At 41.6% G+C, this 24,706-nt stretch overlaps 1 protein-coding gene across 1 annotated transcript in view; it reads right to left on the minus strand.

Moving 5' to 3' along the window:
• Positions 1-24,706, minus strand: part of LOC103185189 (partitioning defective 3 homolog) — a 524,401-nt gene that overhangs the window by 265,004 nt on the left and 234,691 nt on the right. The window contains exon 5 of the mRNA XM_042331877.1: positions 17,515-17,676. Within this exon, the coding sequence (XP_042187811.1) occupies positions 17,515-17,676 (162 nt within the window). The remainder of the gene's footprint in view (positions 1-17,514; positions 17,677-24,706) is intronic.

Here is a 24,706-nt window from a genome sequence, read left to right on the forward strand (position 1 = left end):
TTCACAAACCCACAGTCGAGGTAATGTCTTCCAGCAACTCTCATCCCAAGCCTCAGAGATTCTTCATCAGCCATTCAACAGACACTTGTCTGTCTTCAGCTTGGTGGGAGGACCTTTGCAGAACAGCTTGTAACAAGTCAGCTAACTTGATGACTCATTGGCATTTCTTAACAGATGGGTGGCAGATGTGAAATTATCGAATGTCTAAAATTTACAGAATATGATGGAGTACAAATGATTATAAAATATCATTAACTGGGTTCTGCAGCACCTCAACTTTTTTTAAAATTACACATTTCTTAAGAAACCTGTCCAAAAAATACCGCAAACTACAAACCTCAATGCGCTTTTGAATTTTACATCAACTTTCAAACAACAATCGAGCTCAGAACAAACCCCACTTATCCAAACAAGTTAGACCATAATCCAATTATCAGAGTTTTAGAACATTAAAAGCTCTTCTTGTTCATTCCAGCAGGATTTAGTTTATGAGTCGATTTAAATTCCTAATTGTTTTGAGGTTAAAACTGTCACAGATAGGCACAACTACTTTGAATAACACTCACACGCACAGCATTTCCTTAATTCTTTGCAGAGCTGGCTGAGAAGTGGGAGTCTCTGCGATTACTTTTATGAATAGCAAAATATATTAATATCTGAACAGCTTTGAACTTCAAAGTTAATCCTTTAATTTATTTTTACCTGTTCTCCCAACATCCTTACAATCAGGTCTCATTGATTTCCACCTTCTTTACACTACATCCCTGCTAATTTGGTTTGTTTTTCTTATTAACTTGCCACGCGCAAGGTTATTGCACAGTGCCCATTACCAGCATAGCCTCTGTACACATTAATGTTCCTGGCTTATGGGTGACAGGTCTGACTGTAGGAATCATTCCTACTAATCCATCAGTGTTCAAATCCACACAGCGGGATATACAATGCAACCATAGCAACGGTTTTACCCACACTTAATTCATCCACAACCCAAGAACTGTCTGAAGTAGAATTAAAATTACAATTATACCTCGCATCGCTGGGACCTTCAGGCCACATTTTCACAGGAACCATTCCCCTCCTTCCTCCACCTCTCCCATTCAATAACCAAAATCCCAAACCAGCTAAAAAGGACAGAATAGATCAGTCTTTTGATTGCCCTTACCTGCTACTTTTCATTGTAAAAAGAAAGCCACCTAGTTCAGAAATACGATGAGGCTCCAGGCTAATGTCTTGTGAGTTTCATGCAAAGATTCAAAAGCTTCCTGTTGCTTATAGTTAGGACCACCCTACCTGTTAGGGCTATGGTTGAAGCTCTCTGGGATGCTACCCTGCGTGAGGGGCGCTATTTAAATGCAAGTTGTTGTTGTTATGGTAGCTTTAGAACTCTCTCCCCCAAACCCTCTGCCTTGCCCCCTCCTTTTACTTCGACCTTGCTTACAGTCACCTCCTCCCTCCCGCAGCTCAGCATCAGGCTCTGCCACTATTAAGTGCTCCAAGACGCTACTCCATGTGAAGGGCGCTATATAAATGCAAGTTGCTGTTGTTGTCATCATAGTAACGTTAACAGGTGCGAGTGGGAAGACTATTTGCTCCCAGTGTCCCAGCGCTGATGAGCCAGACTAGCTGATCTGTCATCAGCAATGTTTTGGAGTACTGTAAACCCTCCCGACTGAGACCACCACAGACAGTTGACTCTATTCCAACATTCTGTTGCCAAGCACACCACCTTGAAGTCAGCTTCAGCTGCAAAAAAAACCCTGCTTAGTTTCCTCCCACTCACTCTCCCCCGACCCACAAACACACACATTGAAGGAAGATAATCATTGGAAGAATATGGTTATTATGTCCCTCTATGCCACGTACTAACTGACAAGTTTTCATTCTGCTATATTCCATAGGTACACAGTTGATCAGTAATGTACGAGTTCATAAACATGAATAAAATTATTGAAAACAGTTTCTGCTTGCAGAAATGTTTTTTTGTCATTCTAATTTTCTTCAGTCGCTACCGGGGCAGCAGTAAGCAGCAACCTTTAAATGTATTATTATTACTGTAAAAGCAAAGGGTCTTAGTAGTCATGTGTGAAGTTTGCATTGGCATTGTCTCCATTTGTCTCCAAACTATTTTGCAGTCAGATCAAAGGAAGTTGGGTTTATAATTCTTACATTTGATATTTTTATGTATAACGTTAACTGTCACCAGTTTAACATTAAGGGCCACCAGTTTAGCGTTCACTAACTTGATAGGATTATTTTACACACCATCCATTTGCTTCGTCCAAACTTACAGCCATGTTTTAAAGCCACATTAGATGATCTGATTGTAAATGAGATGACCATCTGTGGCGCTCAGTACATTGACACTCAGCAGATTTTAAATGTAAAAAGGTGTACTTCAGTGGATTTCAGGTCCATTTGGTTACTGTTTGATGCTGTAAATGAGTTAAGACTGTACTTTCCTGAAATGGAAAACAAATTCTGAGCAAGAATCACAATCTATATAAATACATCTCAATCACTCTGCGAGTGGAATTTAAAGGAAAGCTGAACTGTTATTTCCACGCTCTTCATTTCCTCTATTTAACCCTTTCCAAATGTTACATTCGTGCAGGCAAGCGCTCCCAGAAGTAACCCCCTTTTACGTCAGGAGGATGTCCCAAGGCCATGGACAATCAGTGTTCCGGATCCGAGTTGAGGGTTGGGATCAGGGAGGGTGGAAGGCAGGGGGGGTTGAAGGGTGACCGAAGGCACGCCGAAGAGGAGGGTCTTGAGACGGGTCTTGAAGGAGGTAATGGAGGGGCTAGGCGGAGGGACTGCGGGATGGAGTTCCAGAGGGTGGGGGCAGAGTGGCTGAAGTCCCGCCCACCAATGATGCGCATGCATAGGCCATCGGTCCATAGCCTATTCATCCAAACCAATAGCAAGCCAACAGTTACTGGACACGCTGCAATTAATTTTTACAACTTGCAATCTATTATGGCCCTTCAATTACCTATCTACATTCAAGGTTAGTGTTATGAAGTCTCTCTGCATTTACTTGTTTTTAAGCCCTCTGATATTAAAATTCAATCCAATAAAACCAGACAAGTATCTCCAAAAGATATTTTCCATAACTTAGGTGTCAGGCAAACAGTCTTCAGTAAGACATTAAGACAGATGTAGAAGTTCCAGCAAGATCCACAGGAGGAAGTGCTATGCATGAGGGCAGATTGACTAAAGCAAGTGAAAGCAAAGTGTGAACTGAGTCTCTCTGTCCCACTTTGGTCACATCCTCATTAGCAATTACAGCCGCAAAATCAGCTGCCTGACATCTGGATCAGATAATCATAGAGTTTGGGTGTGTGCGTATGTGGGTGTGCGCGTATGTGAGTGTGTGCGTATGTGGTGTGTGCATATGTGATGTGTGAATATGTGATGTGATGTGTGGTGTGTGTACATGTCGTGTGTGTGAGTATGTGTGTGGCAGTGTGTGTGAGAGAGAGAGAGAGAGAGAGAGAGTAATATGTGCCGGGTGGAGGAGTGGGTCAAAAGGAGCTTGCACTAAAATAAACTGGATGTCTTTTGCAATGACTGGTCATATATAGTTTCAATCTTTTCATAGAAATTGCAGAACAGCACAGAAAAAGACCGCTCAATCCATCGAACCTAAGCCAGCTTCTCCAATAGAGCTGCCGGCTGTAATAAAAGGCATAAGCGAAAGGTTTCAGGGATCAAAAATCTAGCTAGGTTGTGTATTACAGCACAACTTTAAAATACTTTGAATCTGGTATAGGGTTACAAGTAAATCATGGTTTTGTTTGCTTGACGCAATACACATTAGCTACCGGCAGGATTTGATAATTATGATATTTGTTTTGGCCTGAAATAAATCGAGGTCGACAGAAACTTCAGTCTTCCTGCGCCAACTAGTTCTGCAAATCTTCAGCACATGCAACATGAGCTGCAAGGAAGTCACCCCACAACAGTTTAAATGTCAATCTCACTGACTCCAAATAAACGCGATTCAGATCGAATTGTAGAATTCCAAAGCAATGAAAAACATCTCTCATTCACTCTTGTAGTATGAAGCCTGCCTCAGTTTCTGCTTTTTGGCCAATGTCCTCTTCTCTCCTGCAGTCACTGACTCTGTTCTTGGGGGGAGGTTTATAGGACCAACAGCTCTCCAAACCCTCAGACAGGTGGCTGCTTTTCAAACACAAGCCTACGCTTGCACAAGGCCACACCACAATGGACCGCACCACAAGGAAATGTCCAGATCCAGTCCTCACAAATGATTACAATAGCAATTTGCAATTATACATTACTGTTCACACAGAATAACAGAATGTATTGTAAAGTGGATTGAGTGTGTATTTTGTGGGCAAAACACAGCAGCCAATTGCACACAGCAGTGTCCCATAAAACAGTCATGCAGTGAGTGACCATATTCTTGGGGGGAGGAATTATTACTCCACAAAGCGATCTGCCAGTTGACTAATAACCAGGATCCTACTTACTGCTAAGTAAACAGAGGGTTGTGGAGTAAGAAAACTTGCCCAATGTTTCGCCCTGCCCGGGAATTGAACTTAGGTCCTCTCACTTGCGAGGTGAGCACACGAACCGCTATTCCACGCATAGCTGGAAGTTTAAAAGTGGCTCTGCCCAGTCCCTGAACTGTAGCCTTCTTCCTCACCTCAGATGGCTGAGTTCTTTCCCTCAAAACATTGGAAAACGATTCTCTTCTGAAAATTATCTCAGAACACAATCTTAAAAATGATCATAAATAAAAAAAATCAAGTGGTTTTTAGGAGCACAGTGCTGAATGGTTATTGCTCACTCCAGGTCATATCTGCAACCATTACAGCAGCTTTTAGCATTTAAAAGCAGAGAAGTCAATATTCATTTTATCGCACCATGCAGCTAACATGCCAGTCCTTCAACTGCACCAAGATAATTTGTTAAACACTGAAGAAAATCAGTCTCTTTGGGACAGCAGAGAGTATCTGACCCACTTGGCATTTCCTTGAAGCGTGTGGCCCTCTTTGGAAAACCCAAGTTGTAAATGGAAAGCTAATGGAATGGGGAATCTTTTACCTATTACACCTATGGGTCAAACCGAGCAGTCCGCCAACTAACTCTGTTATTCTTATTAAGAAGAATCTTGCATTTGATATAGTACTTTTCACGTCTTCTAGACGTCTCAAAGCGCTTCACAGAATATACTGTAAAGTGAACTGACTGTATATTTGTGAGCAAAATGTGGCAGCCAATTGCGCACAGCAGTGCCCCACAAACAGCCATGGACTGAGTGACCAAATTATTATTGTTTTTTTTTACCGATTTTTACCCCCGGAAAAGCGATCCTCCAATCCACAACCAACCAGGTTCCTACTTACTGCTAGGTAAACAGGCCTGTGGAGTAGGAAACTTGCCCAACGTTTTACCCTGCTGGGTCTCCTGCTTGTGAGGCGAACGTTCTAACCACTGAGTTACAGGACTCCACAAGGTATTGGGTAAATGGCATGCACTAAATGCCAAATATAATAATAATCCTTGCATTTCATATAGCAAATTATTACGTTATTGAGAAGTCTCAAAAGCACCTCACAAGATTTACTGTAAAGTAGTGTGATTTATTTTGGAGTGAATGCAGCAGCACACAGCAATGTCCCACAAACAGCCATGGATTGAGTAACCAATTTTATTTGCAGGATTGTTGGCCAGAACACTGGAAGTAACTCCCTTCTCTTGTTGAATAGTGCCATGGGATCTTTAATGTCAACCTGAACATGTCAACCTAAAATAAAGTTTAACATCCCACCCACCCAAAGAACAGTATCTCCAACAAATGCAGCACACCCTCAGTACTGCATTGGAGTATCATCTTATACTATATGGGTTCCTAGTCCTGATGAAGAGCTTGGAATCACAACCACCTGACTCAGAGACAAGAGTGCTACCAACTGACACACAAACAGTATGATGAAGGAGTCATTTGGTTACATTTGCAGGCATTTCTCCAGAATTTCACTTGAAACATTTTTATAAATAAAATGCATAAGAATCGAGACCTTTGCAGGGAACTTAGAGGGTTTTCTGTTCAGCTACCAAACAAAAAATTGAATATAAAAAAATGTGCCTGTGGAGGGGTATACAGTTTCAGAGTATGTTACAATGCCTGAAGGCTTTTATGAACATATTCTTTTTATGAAAGCATTTCCTTCGCCAGTTTCTCTCTTCCTTTCCTCAAGGCGTCCGATTAATTTTTCTTTCTATTGAGATATTGTTCCACACTGGTTCCAAGTCATTGGAGAGGCTATTCTCCATGTTGAGTCACGACAGGGATCACCTGCAGGCTCTTCAATCGCAGGGGGCGGCTCAATGGCAGAGGTGCACAACCTGCCTTCACACATCCTTTCCATTGCTTTTTTTTATAATAATAAATAATACCTGCATTTGACATAAGCTAATGACCTCCTGAAGTGAAACGCGCAAAACAATGTCATTTGTCATTGCTTCCTTTCCAAGGTCCTAAAACGAGACATTGCTTCCCAGCTTCACTCCTTCCTCTCCCGCCACTCCCTTCTCAAACCCCTCCAATCGGGTTTCCATACCTCCACAGCACAGAAACAGCTTTGGTCAAAGTGACAAATGATTTTTTTGTCCATCTGTGATCAGGGCTCCCTCTGCCTCCTCATCCTCCTTGACATCTCTGCTGCCTTTATACCGTTGACCACTCTATCCTCCTCCACCGCCTCTCCTCTCACCTCAAACTTCACGGTTCTGTCCTTGAATGGTTCAGATCCTATCTCTCACACCGTCTCCAATTCATCTGCACAAAATTTCTCCTAGGTTACTGAGGGAAGTAAGGATGGAAATAACGGAAGCTCCGGACACAATCCAGTAGCATGGACACAGAATGGCTGGGAGACAGAAAGCAGAGTGGTGATAAACAATTGTTCTTCTGACTAGAGGCAAGTGTGCAGTGGTGTCCCCCAGGGGTCAGTATTGGGACCACTGCCGTTTTTGATCTGTATAAATGACCTGAACTTGGGTATAGGGAGTACAATTTCCAAGTTTGCAGATGATACAAAACTAGGAAAAGTAGTAAACAGTGAGGATAGTAGCAGACTGTAAATGGACATAGACAGACTGGTAACATGGGCAGACACATGGCAGATGAAGTTTAATGTGGAGAATTGTGAAATGATGCATTTTGGAAGGAAGAATGAGGAGAGGCAATATAAGCTGATGGTCGAATCTTAAAGGGGTGAAGGGACAGAGAGACCTGGGGCTTCATATAAGCAAATCTTTGAAGGTGGCAGGACAGGTAGATAAAGCTGTTAAAAAAGCAAAGGGGGATACTAGGCTTTATAAATAGGGGCACAGAATACAAAAGTCAGGAAGTTATGATGAACCTTTATAAATCACTGGTTAGGCCTCAGTTAGAGACTGTGTTCAATTCTGGGCATCACACTTTAGGAAGGATGTCAAGGCATTGGATAGTGTGCACAGCATTTACCAGGATGGTACCAGGAATGAGGGACTTCAATTATCAGGAGAGGCTAGAGAAGCGAGGATTATTCTCCTTGGAGCAGAGAAGGTTAAGAGGAGACTTAATAGAAGTTTTAAAAATTATGAGGGGGTTTGATAGGGTGAACAAGGAGAAACTATTTCCATCGCGGGTTGGTCGGTAATCCAAGGTCACCGATTTAAAATAGTTGTTGAAAGAAACAGAGGGGAGGTGAGGGGAAATCGTTTTTACACAGCGAGTTGTTTGGATCTGGAATGCATTTCTTGAAAGGATGGTGGAAGCCAATTCGATATCAACTTTTAAGAGAGAAGTAGATAATTATTTGGGGAGGAGTTTGTTTGTAGGGCTATGGGGAGAGAGTGGGGGAGTGGGATTGAATTGGATAGCTCTTTTCAAAGAACCGGCACAGACATGATGGGCCGAATGGCCTCCTTCTGTCTGTATGATTCTATGACACCCAACTCTATCTCTGCCTCCACCCTTCACTCCACGACCACTGCTGTCCTGACAGAATGTCTGTCAGACATCCTGGATGAGCGCTAACTTTCTACAGTTGAACATCAATAAGACCGAGGCCCTCCTGATGGTCTCCCGTCAGTGCCTCCACACCTCAGGCACTGGTAACATCAGCATCCAAGGATGCACACTCCACCTTAGTAAGCCAGTCCAGAACCTTGGCATCTTGTTTGACCCTCAATTATCCTTTGTACACGACATCCGTGTCATGACTGTCTCTGCCTTCCCCCACCTCTGCAACATCGCCCGGCTCCGCCACTGTCTCACACTGCAGGCAGCCAAGACCCTCAAACACACATTCATAACATCCAGGCTTGACTATCCAAACTCCCTGCTTGTCAGCCACCCCAACTCCACTCTGCCCCCACCTTCTGGAACTCCATCCCGCAGTCCCTCCACCTCGCCCCTCCCTTGCTTCCATCAAGACCCGTCTCAAGACACTCTTCGATCGTGCCTTTAATCACCCTCCATCCCCCCCTACCCTCTACCCTCGTCGATCCTGACCTCCAGTTCGGGTCCATAACACTGATTCTCCAGCTTCTTGAGACGTCCTCTCGACGTAAAAGGCGCTATACAAATGTCATTTTTTGTTGTTGTTGATTGCCTTTCACTTTGGGAGAAAGCGCTTCACAAGAAGTCAATTCACTTTACTGTATATTCTGCGAAGATCTTTGAGCCGTCTACGAGCACGTAAAAAGCGCTATACCAAATGCAAGGATTATTATTATTTATTATTATGCAAATAAAATAGCCAATTTGTGCACTGCAATGTCCCACCAACAACCATGTATAATAATGATAATAATAATAATCCTTGCATTTGATGCAACTCTTTAGCATGTTGTTGAGGCATCTCAAAGCGCTTCACAGGATATACTGTAAACGGGTGTGACTGGATATTTTGTGGGTGAACAAAATATCTGGGGGGTTATTATCCAGGACACTGGCAGAAATCCCTTTCCAAAAAGTACTCAATACTGCTAGACAGCTGCCGAACTACTTAACAGACTTGACTTTTATATTTGGACAGCAAATCAGACTGCAAGATGCATTTCACATGTGACGCAAATTAAACCCAATCCAGAAAGAAAATATATAATACTGCAGATGCTGGAAATCTGAAATCTGACGAAGGGTCGTGGACCCGAAACGTTGACTCACTTTCCTTTCTCCATAGATGCTGCCTGACCTGCCAAGTGTTCCCAGTGACTTCTGTTTTTGTTACAGAAAGAAAATTACAGGTTATAATGCCAGCGTGGTACAGAGGATTTCATTCATAGCCTCATGGATTATTTAAGTAAGGCTCAAGGAGTTTATGGCTTGTAGTCTGATCCTTTATTTGTTTTTTTTATTCTTTGTAATCGAAAGAACAATGTGAATGTGAAGTCGCTCGGAGATTAACAGTAACAGTGCTGCAAGTTACTTTAAGGCACCTTCTTCACAGAATTAAAAGCTATTAAATTTCCACAAAGCTCCTTTGGAGAAAGCACAGGTTGTACTTTATCTACGCTGCAAATTAATGGTATTTTTGCCAGCTTGTATATACCAGTGCCTTCACCATTTATGGGAAGTAGTTTTTTTTCTTAATTGACAACTGACACATAGAAAGGAGACTTTGCTCTGTCGCAATGATGTCAGAATTTATATGTGAGGCACCTGGGTAAGTTATATTCTGAAAGAAACTAAATTAAATTGATGACTTTTTTTCCAATAAGCACACGAAGAACTGGTTGTAAGTCGTAAGGTTAAAAAAGGCCAGCATTACCATGGATCAGACGGATCAAAATGATTGAATACAATTCTGAACCTGACCACCTTGCCCTCCTCAAGGTTAAGGCTATGTATCACGGCAACAAAGAGAAACCATTGGAGTCTATCATAGGCTGATCACTTAAAATCAATGATATTTTCCCCAGACTTTTATACTGGGATTGTCCCTTTATGCAGAAAACTGCCAGGTTCATACAATCCCAACCAGTGTTATAATGGGGCATGATTACTAGTCAGTGCTTCAAACACTTCACTGTGTATGTGCGCAGAAAGCCCATGCACCACAAAGCGCCGGCTGGCTTTTACCCCCTAAAAGATAGCCATCATCTGGGTCATCGGGTCACCACTGATGTCACCTCTTGTGCGATGCGCATCTGTAGAGTGCATGTAGGTGGTAAAATGATGACCCACAAGCTGGCCATTTTGTAGTGTACAGGAAGTCCAAATGGGCAATTTCCAAATCATCAGACCACTACCGTCCCTTCCTGCATGTACTCAAGCATATTAAGGACTACCGACATCCTAGAATTCTTTCAATTTTTNAAGCAGGCGAAAAGCCGGCTGATGTTTTGAAATTAGCTCGCTGGCTTTCTGCCCTCATTTTGGATATTTTGTTAAGTAGATGTCAGGGTTCACGTCCCAATCGGGCTATAAGCAGAACCCACATTAAAATCAAATACACTGTAATGGGGTCTCACTGTAGTTCCTTTGAAATATTTCTATGAAATCGTGTTCCACTATCTTCAGGCTGAGGGCTGGTGTGATAAGATTTTTAGCAAATTGGAGAATCAAAAGTCAACAAATTGATCTTACTATGTATATATGCATCACTAAAATAGCAATAAATATTAAATTACACAGAGAAATATTTTAACTATGAATGAGCCTGGTTAATATCTTTTGGTAATTTCACACATGGTAACTCTTCAATAATGTTTCGACCATCACTGCCAATAAGACCATCTAACACCCTTCTCTCTTTCCCTCCAACGCAGAGTGAACTCCCTCCCTCTACACTTCTGTCTTGTTCCCCTCTAACTGCCTTTAAGTCACACTTCAACCATATCCACAGTCACCCCCCGCCCCACACCCTCCCTTGCTTCGTGCTTCATCTCTGAAGCACTCCAAGATTTTATCCAACATGAAGGGTGCTGGATAACAAGTTGTTGTGTTTCTCACTGACTACAAGGGCCACGCTCTTTCTGTGTAAATTGAATCACACTCCCATAGGTTTTCTTTTTCAAAAACACAGTATTTCTCCAACCCATTTTCTCCCATCCCCTCTTCCCACGATGGCATGAATTCCTTGCTGGGGTTTGGTTTCACGATCACCTAACTGAATCTTCAAAGTCGCTTCCTGACATCCAGACACGAGCAGGAGAGGTAACTCTGGTGATTTTCCCACCTCCCTGAACTGGAGCTTGGAGAACAAATGTAATAATAATAATCCTTATACAGTAAAACTCATTCAGTTTCCTACCAAAAACACTTAGATTTCTTTACACAACTTGTATTACGCAACTCCTAACTGGTAACGCCGCTCCCCTTCCCTCTATTACTCCCATGCTTACCGGAAGCCTTGAAACTTGGGAAATGACGCCCTGACCTGTCGATCCAGGTGCACTTACATTGAATCCCAGGAAACATCGTCTTCATCTGTCGACACAGAACTTAATTTCCCGCGATTCAATGCGATTCCAAAGTTTGCTGGTACAACAACAACAACAACAAGATTCCATTTATAAAGCGCCTTTCACGTCAGGAGGACGTCCCAAGGCGCTGGTACGTGCGCAAGCAGTGACAGGTGAAGACTGATCGAATCATGGGAAATGTAGTCTTAACCAGTCATTGCAAATGCACTTACCGGCTACAATGACGAATTACTACATGTGCACTTACCAACTGATTTAAGTTTAGTGTGCACAATGTAGATTATTGATTAAATCAGATTTTCTATGACTTCCACAGTTTGCCTGCATCCAAGACTTCGCGTAAGTCATATTAAATGTTATGGTCCCAACCAATACGACTTATGAGAGTTTTATTGTATTTGATACAGCGCCTTTCATATGTAGGATGTATATATGGAGGATGTACAGGGTGACCAAAAAGTCATGATACCATTACAATGTCTAATAAGTCTTTAAAAAAAAAAGTTTTTTTTGAATAATAGGGTGGTTATCATGACTTTTTGGTCATTTTGTATGTGACTTAACTTGGCATCTTCCTGGTCTGTATAGCTCATTGCATTGTTGGAACTGTCGAATGAGCCACAGGGGCTAAAGCTCAGTTTCTCAATGTTTCAAATTAAATTTCACATAGGTTTTATGAGCAGAAAATGCAGTTGACTTTCGCTCGACTCATTTGTCTTCGCTTCCACTTTTGGTGAAAAATATCATACACAGTCCTAATCTCATTTCAGCTGCCTGATCCTGTGAAAAGCCAAAGAATGCATTCAGAGCCGAGTGTCACTAAGGTAACAGATGTGGAAAAAATAGCTGCAATATGAGCAATTTTGTTTTTCCGTTAACAAGTCATTTTTTTCCCCCAGGTTTTTTATTACGTGTAGATGCAGCCAAACTCCAGAGTAAATACAGAGAGTGAAACTCCTGTAATAAAGGCTATAAGCCATGCAATCCTGACAGTTTCAGCCCATTTTTCCTGTGTTTGAGCCTCAACAATCACACAGGACACAAGCAGATCTCATGGGTTCAGGACTCAGACCTACCGATGGCAGACTTACTGACAGCAATCTGAGATGGGCAATCACACGGTTCCTCAGCGATCAGGATAGCCAGCCCAAGTACTGTCCAAATAGCAAAATAAACCCAGCAAAACAGGATTTCCGCTTCAAAGCTCCATTGCACCTACACGGCACTGAAATAGATTTGCATCGGAGATACCAAACTTCCTTCCACCATCTTCGCCTCTAATTAATGAATATTTCTATTTTAAAGGACACTGTACGTAAAGAGACACTGGATTCTTATTGCCCAACCCACTACCGGCTGCCTTCGCTTAACGGGCTCTAGCCTCCTGCTTGTCCCTCGGGCACTCAGTTCCATCTTTGGTGGCTGCGCTTTCGGCCACTACGCCCTGAAATTCTGGAACACTATTTCTCTATCTGTCTGCCTTGCCCCCTCCTTCCCTATCTTCAGGTCGCGCCTGAAGACCATCCTCTGCGACCGTGCCTACGGTCATCTCCCCCTCCCCCAGGTCGGTGTCATGCTCCATCACTGTCAAGCACTCTGGAGCTCTACCCTCCATTAGGGGCACCATATAAACGCAAGTTGTTGTTAATGTCTCTATTATCGCCTTGGCTGAGATCAGCCTACTCAGCGCACAAATCAAGATTTGAACCTGCGATGGCCTGGTGTGTGCAGTGATGGCTTTTACCACTGGACCATTGGGGAAGGTGGTTTTCTTCTTTTACATTTTAAACTAACTGTCAATCGATCACTAGTTTTAAAAAAGCGTGTGATGGAAAATAATTGCAACATGCTTTAAAGAATAACTTGCACAAATAATCTGCAGCAAACACATTTTTAAAAAAAAAAGTGTCTCAAGTCTTTAAAGTATAACTAGACTCCGAATGGCTGTCAGATTTAGTTAATCCTTTGACTGACGCTATCTGCATACCCACATCAGACTATACATGGGTGAAATAGCATTCTTTACCGCAGAATGAGAAATCAGCTTCATTTCTTGTGCAGTTGCACAGGATTTCATTAAATCGATATACAGATCACTCAAACAGCCACTGCAGTAATCTGCTCACGTCTGCTGGCAACTTTTCCTAAATGTTCAAGGGCAAATTTTGTAGCTCGGTGACAAAATGCAAAGCAGAACTGGAAAGTTCAAATGTAAGAGGAAGATGGGGGCACTACACTAGGGCAGCTGAAGAGACCACACTCTGAGAGCAACAGAAACACATGAGAAAATGTGGAATGACAAAGGCTCATTCGCACCATCAAACTCCACACCATCAAATCCTTCCACATGCCACACAAGACCTCCACAATTGTGGGAGAAAGACACGGAACAGACACTTCCCCAATCTCCAGGGTAAATCAACAAAGAGGAAACAGAATGTTTATCCACCAGTCAAATCCAGCCTGTTTAACCACAGACTTTCTCCATCCCCAGTCAACCACAACCCATTGTGTCCCATTGAGTAATATGTTTGTCTCAATCTGCACCTATTCCTCTGACCATCGATATTATCCAGCAGCATTATTCCGAGACAGATACATACCCAGTTCATTTTTAAAGTATTAATCGGTGCAGCATTGATGTTGGGTGTATATCCCACGTGTCACCAAGCTATGATAAAAACATTTCTCAACCTTGAGGATTATTTAAAGTCTTTTAACAAAGTTGCATATTGTCTTATATCTGGGTTTTGTTGGTAAAGAGTCAATAGAAGAAGCACACTAAGTCCTGCTTGAAATATTTCCCATTGCTGATAGTTTTATCCACTATTTTTTCTGTTCAGTCTATCCATTTCACTCTTTCATTCCTATGATACTTGCTATTTTTACAGTCCCATGCCCTGAATTGGCCCTTTACATTTTGATAGTGAATCCCACTTCGCACCACCCCCCCCCCCGCACCCTCCACCCCACACATACACAGCCTCACATCTCTGCACCTCTATCTCCAGTGTCCTGGTCAACAATCTCTCTAAAACCGGTCATTCATTTTATGGCTGTTTGTGAGACATTGTATTGCCTTGGGACGTCCTTCAGGCATAAAATGCAATATACTACTAATAATAATAATAATCCTTGCATTTGATATAGCGTTTTTCACGTCGGGAGGACGTCCCAAAGCGCTTCACAGAACACACTGTAAAGTGAATTGACTGTATATTTGTGGGCGAACGCGGCAGCCAATTGCGCACAGCAATGTCCCACAAACATTGAAAATGACCAATTTATTATTGTTTTGGGTTTTGGAGGGATTATTATTAGCCGTATTAATTAATTATTAATTAATAATTATTAATTAACTTCTTGTTTCTGTGAACAAACTGGCTATATCATTAACCTACAAAATACACGTTCACTGCAATCCACAGTAAATAACGCTAAGGTCTTTAAGACATTTTGACAATGACAATGAGAGAAGGCGGTTAGAGCACTCGCCTTGCAAGCGAGACACCTGGATTCAATTCCAGGCAGGGCGAAACTTTGGGCAAGTTTCCTTACTCCACATGCCGAATAATCATCCCTCCAAAACAAAACAATAATAAAATTGGTGATTTTCAATCCACGACTGTTTGTGGGGCACTGCTGGCTGTCGCGTTTCGCCTACAAATATACAGTCAATTCACTTTACAGCTTATTCTGTGAAGCGTTTTGAGACATCTAGAAGACGTGAAAAGCGCTATATCAAATGCAAGGATTACTATTATTATTATATTATTATATTCACTGAGTCCAACCTAACCTATAAGGCATGAGAGATGACTATAATAATAATCCTTGCATTTGATATACAACAACAACTTGCACTTATACATAGTCCTCCACACAGGGTAGCGTCTCAGAGTGCACAACAGTGGTGGAGCCTGACTCTGAGCCGGGCGAGTGAAAAAAGGTTTTCAGGCGGGACTTGAAAAAGGGGAGAGAGAGAGCACGGTGGAGGGATTGAGCGAGAGCGTTCCACAGTTTCAGGACGTACGATGTCAAATGGTGGAGTGGAGGGTGCGAGGGACGTGCAGGAAGCCAGTGCCAGTCGAGCGGAGGCACATGGTGGTGGATTGCAAAGTGAAGAGGTCGGAGAGGTAGGTAGGTGCCAGGGATTCAATGGATTTGAACACAGTGTGAGGATCTTGAAGTCGATCCATTTGGTGATGGGGAGCTAGTGGAGCCTGGCCAGACTTGGTGAGATGGGGTACGGAATTTGGTCCAGGTAAATATGTGGGCAACAAAGTTCTGAATGAGCTGGATCTTTTGAAAAGTGGAGCTGGGGTGACCGGCGAAGAGTGCGTTTGAGTAATCCAGGTGAGAGGTGACAAACTCTTCCATGATATTGCACCTTATCACATCTTCAAAACGTCTCAAAGCGCTTCACAAAATCTACTGCAGAGTGAATTAATTGTATATTTTGTGGGCAAAATGTGGCAGCCAATTGCACACAGCAGTGTCCCACAAAGAGTTGTGTTTTTTTTGAAGGAATTATTACCCACGGAAAAGCAATCCGCTAATCAACAAACAACTGGGTTCCTACTTTCTACTCGGTAAACAGAGGCTTGTGGAGTAAGGAAACTTGCCCATCATTTCGCCCTGCCAGGAATCGAACCCAGGTCTCTCGCTTGCAAGGCGAGTGCTCTAACCACTGAGCTACTAGATTTCACAATGCCCATGGTACACAACACAGTCGACATACTGTAGATGGATTGGGTTTGAAGTGTTCAGTAATTCTTTGGAGAGTTTTGGAAAACCAATTCTAGTTGGGATTTACTGATGGACTTGGACCAGCTCCAACTGTGGTACAGAAACCTCAACCTTATATTATTTTGAGCTGCTTGACTCTCCACACCAAACCAATGTGCTTTCTGTGCACGTCCATCTGCATTAATTGAATATTTTACATCTATTTCCTTTTGAAATATTACACATACATTGCATACTTCACACAGCGTGTAAATGATAGATGATATGGGTGATTAAAAGGCTGGGATTCAGTTACTTGTGAACCTGGCAGGCTTCACACTTTTGGTCGGTGTTATTTTCTGAACCCTTTGACCATGTTACAGGTAGCTTTGTATCTCACTCCTTCAAAGCTTGTACAGGATTGTGGTTCGAGTCTTAACATGCAAACTCATTTACATTATTCCTCTTTAAACAATTACAAAAGTGCGATTTGTAACACTTTATGCTTGATTAAGTGAAAACAACCATAATATGCGTGTGCTTTTACACAACTCTGGATAGAATATTTGCATAAGGCGGTCAGCTGACAATCAGTGAGGCTGAAGCTGCTAAACTATGCAGTTTATTCATACATTATTTAGTATTAAGACTCCCATTCATTCATTAGGAAGCATCTGTTTGAGATAGCTGCTGGCTACTGCTCACCAAAGGGAAGCCAGCCAATCCCAAACTTTGTTCACAGTGTAGTTGAAGGAACTGTATTCCTGTATTCCTAGTGCCACAAAACAAACCAACATTGAACACTTTCTGACAGACTGTCAGTCAGCAAGTGTACGTGGATAGTTGGAACAGCTCATACAGAACTTGAGTGGTGTTAGGCTTCTTGTAATGGTTGCAAGAGTGATGACACACAGATGTCTGGGCCTTGCATTAATAGAATACTTCTTCCAGCCTCCATTTTAAATACATCTCAGTCCCAGACTCCAGAAACCCAAGCTCTACATGCTTTGGAGGAACACAATCCACCTCTTCCATGCTGTTTAAGTGCTCCGAGATCCTATCCTGCTCGAAGGACATTATATAAATGCAGGTTGCTGTTGTCGAAAGGTCAGTGAAACACAGCACTAAGTACGGGGGTGCGACTCATCCAATTTAGAAAGGAAACAATTTTATTCTGAATTTCAGTGGTTATTTCCATTGTATAACAAAGGAATATTTTTGCCAATTTATTTGACTAAATAATCTCTCCCTCACTCTTGTGCCCCCTCAAAGCCGGCTGCTAGGAATCCTAAAAAAACAATGTTGGCTCAGGATTGGGAATGGATTTACACCTACCTGCTCCTGGCGTTCCAGCCACTTGTCCACCATGGGGTGAGTAGCGCTTAAAGAGGATCTGGCATTGTCTCGCTGAAACTGATTTGACCAGTGGCTAGCATCCCTCGGTAAGCTTCTATAGTTCTCCTGTCCATTCACTGGATCCCTTCGAGCCGCTTCCTTCTATAAAATGCAACATACGGAAGATAATGTAACAATATTCCCCCTTTGGCACATAAATTTTCTATTGATTCTCCAGGTGTTGAGATTGTACTCGAAGACTGTAAATGAAACCCTGATTGTTGCTTTTTTTAAAAATATATTCCCATGGCGTCAGAAATTCTTCACATGGTCACTGCACTTCATAGTGAATCCTGTGAAGCACTTTGAGATGTCCTTGCAACATAAAAGATGCCATATTTAACACCAGGATTATTATTATTATTTATTGCTCATGGACAAGGTTGGCATTCCACTACAGTAGTGTGGAAAGTGCTGCATTATCAGTGCTGCTGTCCTTCAGATGCGATGTCCTGTCTGCGTGTTCTCAGCTGAACACAAAAGATCCTGTGACACTTTTGAAAAAGAGAGCTTCAATCACTACTTCAACAATCCTTCAGTTAAATTGGTCAATCGTCTCACTGGCTGTGGGATCTTGCATCAGCTGCTGCACTTACATACAAAACATAGTCACTCCACTTGATAGTAATTACTGTAAAGTGTGTTGAAATGTTTCAATGGGACAAAGCACTCTAAAAGTGCAGATCCTTTGTTGTTACTTAGAAATGCTCATGGTTTGCCTCAGTGATATTCAGGACAGTGCAACATTTCACTTAGCCCATTCACACACAGGATCTATTTTTTGTGTGGATTCAAACTTTCATGGAAAACACCATCTCCTTACTTACTATATAGACATCGTCAACTTCTGATGTCTCAATTTGCTTTCTAGTTTGACTATTTTGAGCAGTAAAACAGGGTGACTGCAATGACATGAATCTACTCACTGACTGACTGCGAGACATTTAACTCGTAATTAATTTAAAAATACAGAAGAGGATTGTCTGTGTGACATCTAGCTTTGCTAATGGACAAGATGAGCTGATAGAAATGTACTCAAGCAGCATCCCCAGTACACTGGGATCAGGCTGCGATTCTCTTACTTAGCAGCAGCCTTAGAGTCTCGAGTCTCAATTTTGCATGAAAGGTTTCCATTAAAACTTGTATTGCAATAGTTAATTTGCCGCTGCAATCATATACTGGATCATTTTCTGTTTTACTGCTGTAGTTTTGCTTTTCCCAAAAAGCAATTCCATGAATTAAATAGAATCCATAATGTGTTTGTTTCTTCGTAAAATACAACTTCTAAGACTCAAGAGTGACCACTTTGAGTTCAAGCTTCCCCAGCTATTTAAATCTGCACAAAGACTTGGATACAAACTGAGGCAACTCATACTTCATGGCTCTTTGTGGGATGTTGCTGTTCGCAAAATTGGTTGCCGGGTTTGCTTACAAAAACACTGTCCCTTCTTTTCATAGTAAAATCCTGTGAAGCTCATTGAGACGTTTCAACAACATGTTTAGCGCTGTATCAAATGCAAGGATTACTTCTATTTTTGTTCTAATTATGCAAAATTTGGGGACTACCAAAAAGCCATACATGCAATAATAAGATTGCCCACGTATTTATTGTCTGCCTCACTCTTTGAATGGTGCAAAACCTCCACATAAAATACTCTGCTTCTTCTATAGGCTAAAACAACTGGAACCACATAGATTTATCCTATCTTTAAGGACCTTTAAGTTTTTTTGTATTCAAGAGGTGGAAAAACCCAGGTATTTTTCGGGGCCTATTATTCTCGTCAAAAAACAGGCGAAAATTTAATGCAAAAAACAAAAGTAAAATCGAGGGTTAAAAAAAATCAGGATTCATCTTGGAACATTGAAAACGTCAGGGAAACAAGCCAGGTACTAACAAAACATGTTTTTACAACACAACTGCAAGCGCCTTCAGTCTCAGACCACAAGCTGGAAATACAAGTGATTCTGGCAACACGAAATTCACAGAATTTACTGTAAAGTTAATTGACTATGTATTCGCCGACAAAATACAGTCAATTTACTTTACAGTATATTATGTCAAGAGCTTTGAAATGACTTGATAAGGGGCTATATCAAATGCAAGGAATATTATAATGTGTCCTGAAGCAGATTACATCTGTGCGGAGGGCATATGTGCACGATCACAGAGGTCATTTATGACTGTAACCTGTGCGACAATCGGCAGAACTGTATCTCCTTGGGCATCCCAGAAGCTGAAAATAGCCATCAACAGTTGAATAATGTTTTTGAGAAAACTTTTTTTAATTATCACTTTTACCAACCCAAATTCCCCGCGACCAGCTTTTCATGGTTTTAAAATAAAAAAAGGTTGAAAACTAACATTAAATGTTCCGTAAACATCTTAGTGATGGAATTTTTCCTCATCAGTGTGCACAAAGTCTTGTTCATGTCAAGCATCGAAGTCACATATCGCCAATCATAGTAGTGATACAAGCTCCTCCTACAACATGTAAATGTGGAATTGCGCATTGAATCACATCATCTCATTGATTACATGATCAATATTGTAATATATCTGCTGAGGTATATTACAGCAATGACGCAACAGGTCCCACTCATGTCCCAAACTCCCATTTTAACCAGTAAACTGGTAAGAGTGAAGGACAGTGGTCAACCCCTCCAGTTGGGAATCGTCCTTTGCTAAATCTAGCAAGAGGCAACAAAAACTCCAGAATGTCTCTCTCACCTAACATTCTACATGATTCACCTGTGACAGTTCCCTGCATCATAAGGTATCCCATTGACGCACCATCATGCACTTGTGTGGGCATCACGGTCACATATCCATTGCTGTGCAATGAAAGATAACTTACAAGGTAACCCCCAAAGGTGAAAAGTTCACAAAGAACTCTTAGGCAATTTTCCCACGGGATCATGGAAGCATCCACTTGTACATGAAGGTTGAACAAACAAATAAGAATCAAGTTTTCTTTATCCAGTAAGTGGTCATTTCCTCTGCTCAAACCCTGTGAATGTTGCTGGGCATGTGAGGAAAGGGTGTGAAGACTTACACATAAACGCTCATTTCAGGAGACAGTTTTGTTTAACAGATCCAATTCCCCCAGAAACAAAATCTGCCAATCTTTTTCCTAAAGTATTTCCTGACTGATTCTTACAAAGATTGGGTTGTCAGAAAGGATTTGGATGCTCTTACAATGGAATAACCCCTCAATGAACAACTGAGTGATATCCATTAAAAGATTGTAATAGTGTGTGTCAGCCTGGCTCATTTGGTAGCGATCTCAACTCTGAGTCGGAAAGTTGTGGGTTCAAGCTCCACATCATTAGGAGTCCTATAGCTCAGTGGTTAGAACACTCGCCTCGCAAGTGAGAGACCTGGGTTTGATTCCCAGAAGGGCGAAACCTTGGGCAAGTTTCCTTACTCCACACGCCTGATAATAATCCCTCAAGAAAAAAAAACAATAATAATTTGTTCACTCAATCCACAACTCTTTATGGAACACTGCTGTACACAAATGCTGCTGCATTTCGCCCACAAAATATACAGTCAAATCACTTTACAGTATATTCTGTGAAGCGCTTTTGAGACGTCTTGAAGACGTCATAAGATGCTATATCAAATGTAATGATCATTATTATTATCAGAATATGGTCCTTGAATCTGTACCACACTAAAGGTGACAGTCCCATCTTTGGTTTCTAAAATAAAGGGAGGATGAAGGGGGAAGTAATCTATCAAGTGCCCAAATCCTACCTCCAACAAGGTGATGGGGGCAAGATGTACCCGCAACTTTCGAACTCAGTGGTGAGAGCGCTACCAACTGAGCCAGACTGATACCTGCTCTTATCCTGTTTGTGACACCATTTTGTCTTTGGTCACTTCAATCCATGACTGTTTGTGGGACACTGCTGTGCGCAATTGGCTGCTGGGTTTCGCCCACACAATATACAGTCAATTCACTTTACAGTATATTCTGTGAAGCGCTTTGAGACATCTCGAAGACGTGATAAGGCGCTATATCAAATGCAAGGATAAATTAAGCTGAAAGATCTTAAAGGTAATGATACCAGTTAATAGAGGTTCAAGCACTGGCAGCATCCAGAACCTTTGAAAACACGATTCTTGATTGCCTGTGCAGTCTTCAGAGAAGGTCCTGATGTGCAGCTGTCTAAATAAGGGTAACAACCGAGGTGTCACATGATGAGAAAGCCCACCATGGACCTTTATAGTGGGATTCTCGTTACATGACACCACCTTTATGAGCTCTCTGGGCGTTGATGTGAAGCTGAATAGGAAAAGCATGGATTGAAAATGGACTCCATCAGGTTTCATCTCCAGTGCTTTGTGAGGGGTTTGCATATAATAATAATAATAATCCTTGCATTTGATATAGCGCTTTTCACGTCGGGGGGACGTCCCAAAGCGCTTCACAGAACACACTGTAAAGTGAATTGACTGTATATTTGTGGGCGAACGCGGCAGCCAATTGCGCACAGCAATGTCCCACAAACAGTCGTAGATTGAAAATGACCAATTTATTATTGTTTTGGGTTTTTGGAGGGATTATTATTAGGCTCTGTGTGGAGTAAGGAAACTTGCCCAAGATTTCGCCCTGCCTGGAATTGAACTCAGGTCTCTCACTTGCAAAGCGAGTGCTCGAACCACTGAGCTCCAGGACTCCACAATCTTGATGTGAAACTACTTTGAGGTGGAAAGCTGGTAGACAGTCCCCTGGATGTATGCCCTGAATTACCTGAAGTACCATTAACTTACCTTCATAATGACCTGAATGGATCGGATTTTTCTTGTTCTCCACCAACTCCATAGGAGGAGAAGCAGATTTAAGAATATTCCTGACCTCAGGGTTATCCTATTTCCTTATTTGTGTGTGTGTGTGTGTGTGTGTGGAAGCGGGAGGGAAGGAAAACAAGAACAAAAGCTTTGCATGCAGATGGATGAAAAAAAAGTACATTTAACCAGCCTGGGAAGAGAATCAGCAGGACAGGAGATTGAGAAGACGAGCTCAGGCTGCCAGTTTATACTGGCAGACTTCTAAATTGGCCCCCTAGGTGAAACCTACACTTAGACAGATCCCACTGACTGCAAGACAATCTTGAAATAGGCAGCACGTTGCAATTTTAGTGGAAAAGGAAGCTGGATCTCTGGATGAACCCAGCTTTCTTCTGACCCTGTGAGCAGGCTATTCCAGCTAAGTCAGTCTCACTCAGATGAGTTGCTGTACCAACAGGCTTGAAGTCAAAAATCTTCCCATTGTTGCCTTGATTAGATACGACTGTACTCTTCCAGTCACGCTTAATCATTATACATTTACATCATTAATTTTAGCAACGGTCTATGAATGACTGTACAGTAAAATCTCCTTCATCCAAGAGCTCTAGAGGATTAACTAACAGCAGAAGCTCTACATTTCTTTTAGGCGGTTTTAGGCTTAAAACCATTGTCTTTAAATGTCAGATTGCGTAGACATTTTGGAAAGGTCTTATATATAGTCTTAATTTGACAGCCCATTTTCCATACTTCGGGTTTGATTCCCGGGCGGGGCAAACCTTACGCAAGTTTCCTTATGAAATATTAGACTTTAAAGATCCCATGGCATTACTCGAAAAAAAAAACTTTTCCCAGTGCCCTGGCCAACAATCCCCCAGAAAAAGTAATCATTCATATCAAGGATATTTGTGGGACATTAATGCTTGCAAACTGGCTGTCAGTTTTGATTAATAATAAGGATTAATAATAATAATCCTTGCTTACAGCACCTTATCACATCATTGCGATGTCTCAAAGCACTTCACAGAATATACTGTAAAGTGAATTGACTGTATATTTTGTGGGCGAAATGTGGCAACCAGTTCCACACAGCAGTGTCCCACAAACAGTCATGGATTGAGTGACCAAAGACAAAATGGTGTCACAAACAGGGCAAGAGCAGGCAACATTTCAGGTCATGGTGGCTAGGCAGACAGGCAAAAGGGTAAACAATCGACTCGTACATATTCATGAATAAGGGAACAAAAAAAATCCAGTGTCTTCACTTACAGTACTAGACTTTACTACAGTACTAACACAGTTACTAGACTTTACAGAAACTTTGTGAAACGGTTTGAGATGTTTGAGACATTAACAAAGCTGTATCAAATGCAAGGATTATTATTAATTACTGAAAGCTGCTGAACGCAAATTATTACTTCTATTCCTTAGGAAGTCCACAGCAAGTTTCCACCTATAAGCAGGAGCTATGGCGCCATTGCATTTTGTCCACAAAGTATACAGTCAATTCACTTTACAGTATACTCTGTGAAGCGCTTTGCGACGTCTTGAAGACGTGATAAGGCGCTGTATCAAATGCAAGGATTATTATTTCAAATGGGATGTGCATATACAAACCCAGGATAATATAAATACAAGTTGTTGTTGTTATAAAGCTATAAGCAGGAGCTTGACAATGAATAATGCACATGTATTAGCGCCTCAATCATGATTGTACAGCAAGAACCTCAGTTTGAACCCGCCATGGATTTCCTGAATGTACATCTAAATATCAGTCATTGCTGCTGAACCCATTTGAAATTTCATACCTTTTGCTGCTTTTTCAATCCAGTTCCATTTATTAGCTTAGACATTTTATCGTGTGAGCAGAATTGGAAACTTCGTAATCAGGCAGTTAGAACAAGCCAACAAGACGCATTGTGCGCTTTAGAGAAGGCAGTCTGCAGTGAGCTGCAATTTGGCCAAAACATAACAATTTAGAAAAATAATATATGGAGGCTGCAGATGTACAGCTTCACTTTTTTTTCCACAATTGCTGGTTTGAAGGACAAGCATTGTGCAAGATTGAAGACAGCACTGACATAATATGTATAGAAACAGGATTATAGAAGAAAAATTTTAAAAGTAAGTTAATAGAAAATTGTCAACATACATCACTTCACCGTCTGCAACAATTTAGTATATTGCTATTTTGAGAGCAATTTTTAGTGGTATAAATCTACCTTTGCAGTAAGTAAATTAGGCCGGTTCCTTAGCCCTTGAGAATATACATAAGACTAAACTCATTAGGCCTTTTAAAGGAAGTACAGAGATGATTACATTGCACTTACCTTTCCCTAT

The sequence above is a fragment of the Callorhinchus milii genome, unplaced genomic scaffold, assembly GCF_018977255.1.
Source record: "Callorhinchus milii isolate IMCB2004 unplaced genomic scaffold, IMCB_Cmil_1.0 Scaffold2, whole genome shotgun sequence".
NCBI classification, from domain to species: Eukaryota; Metazoa; Chordata; class Chondrichthyes; order Chimaeriformes; family Callorhinchidae; genus Callorhinchus; species Callorhinchus milii.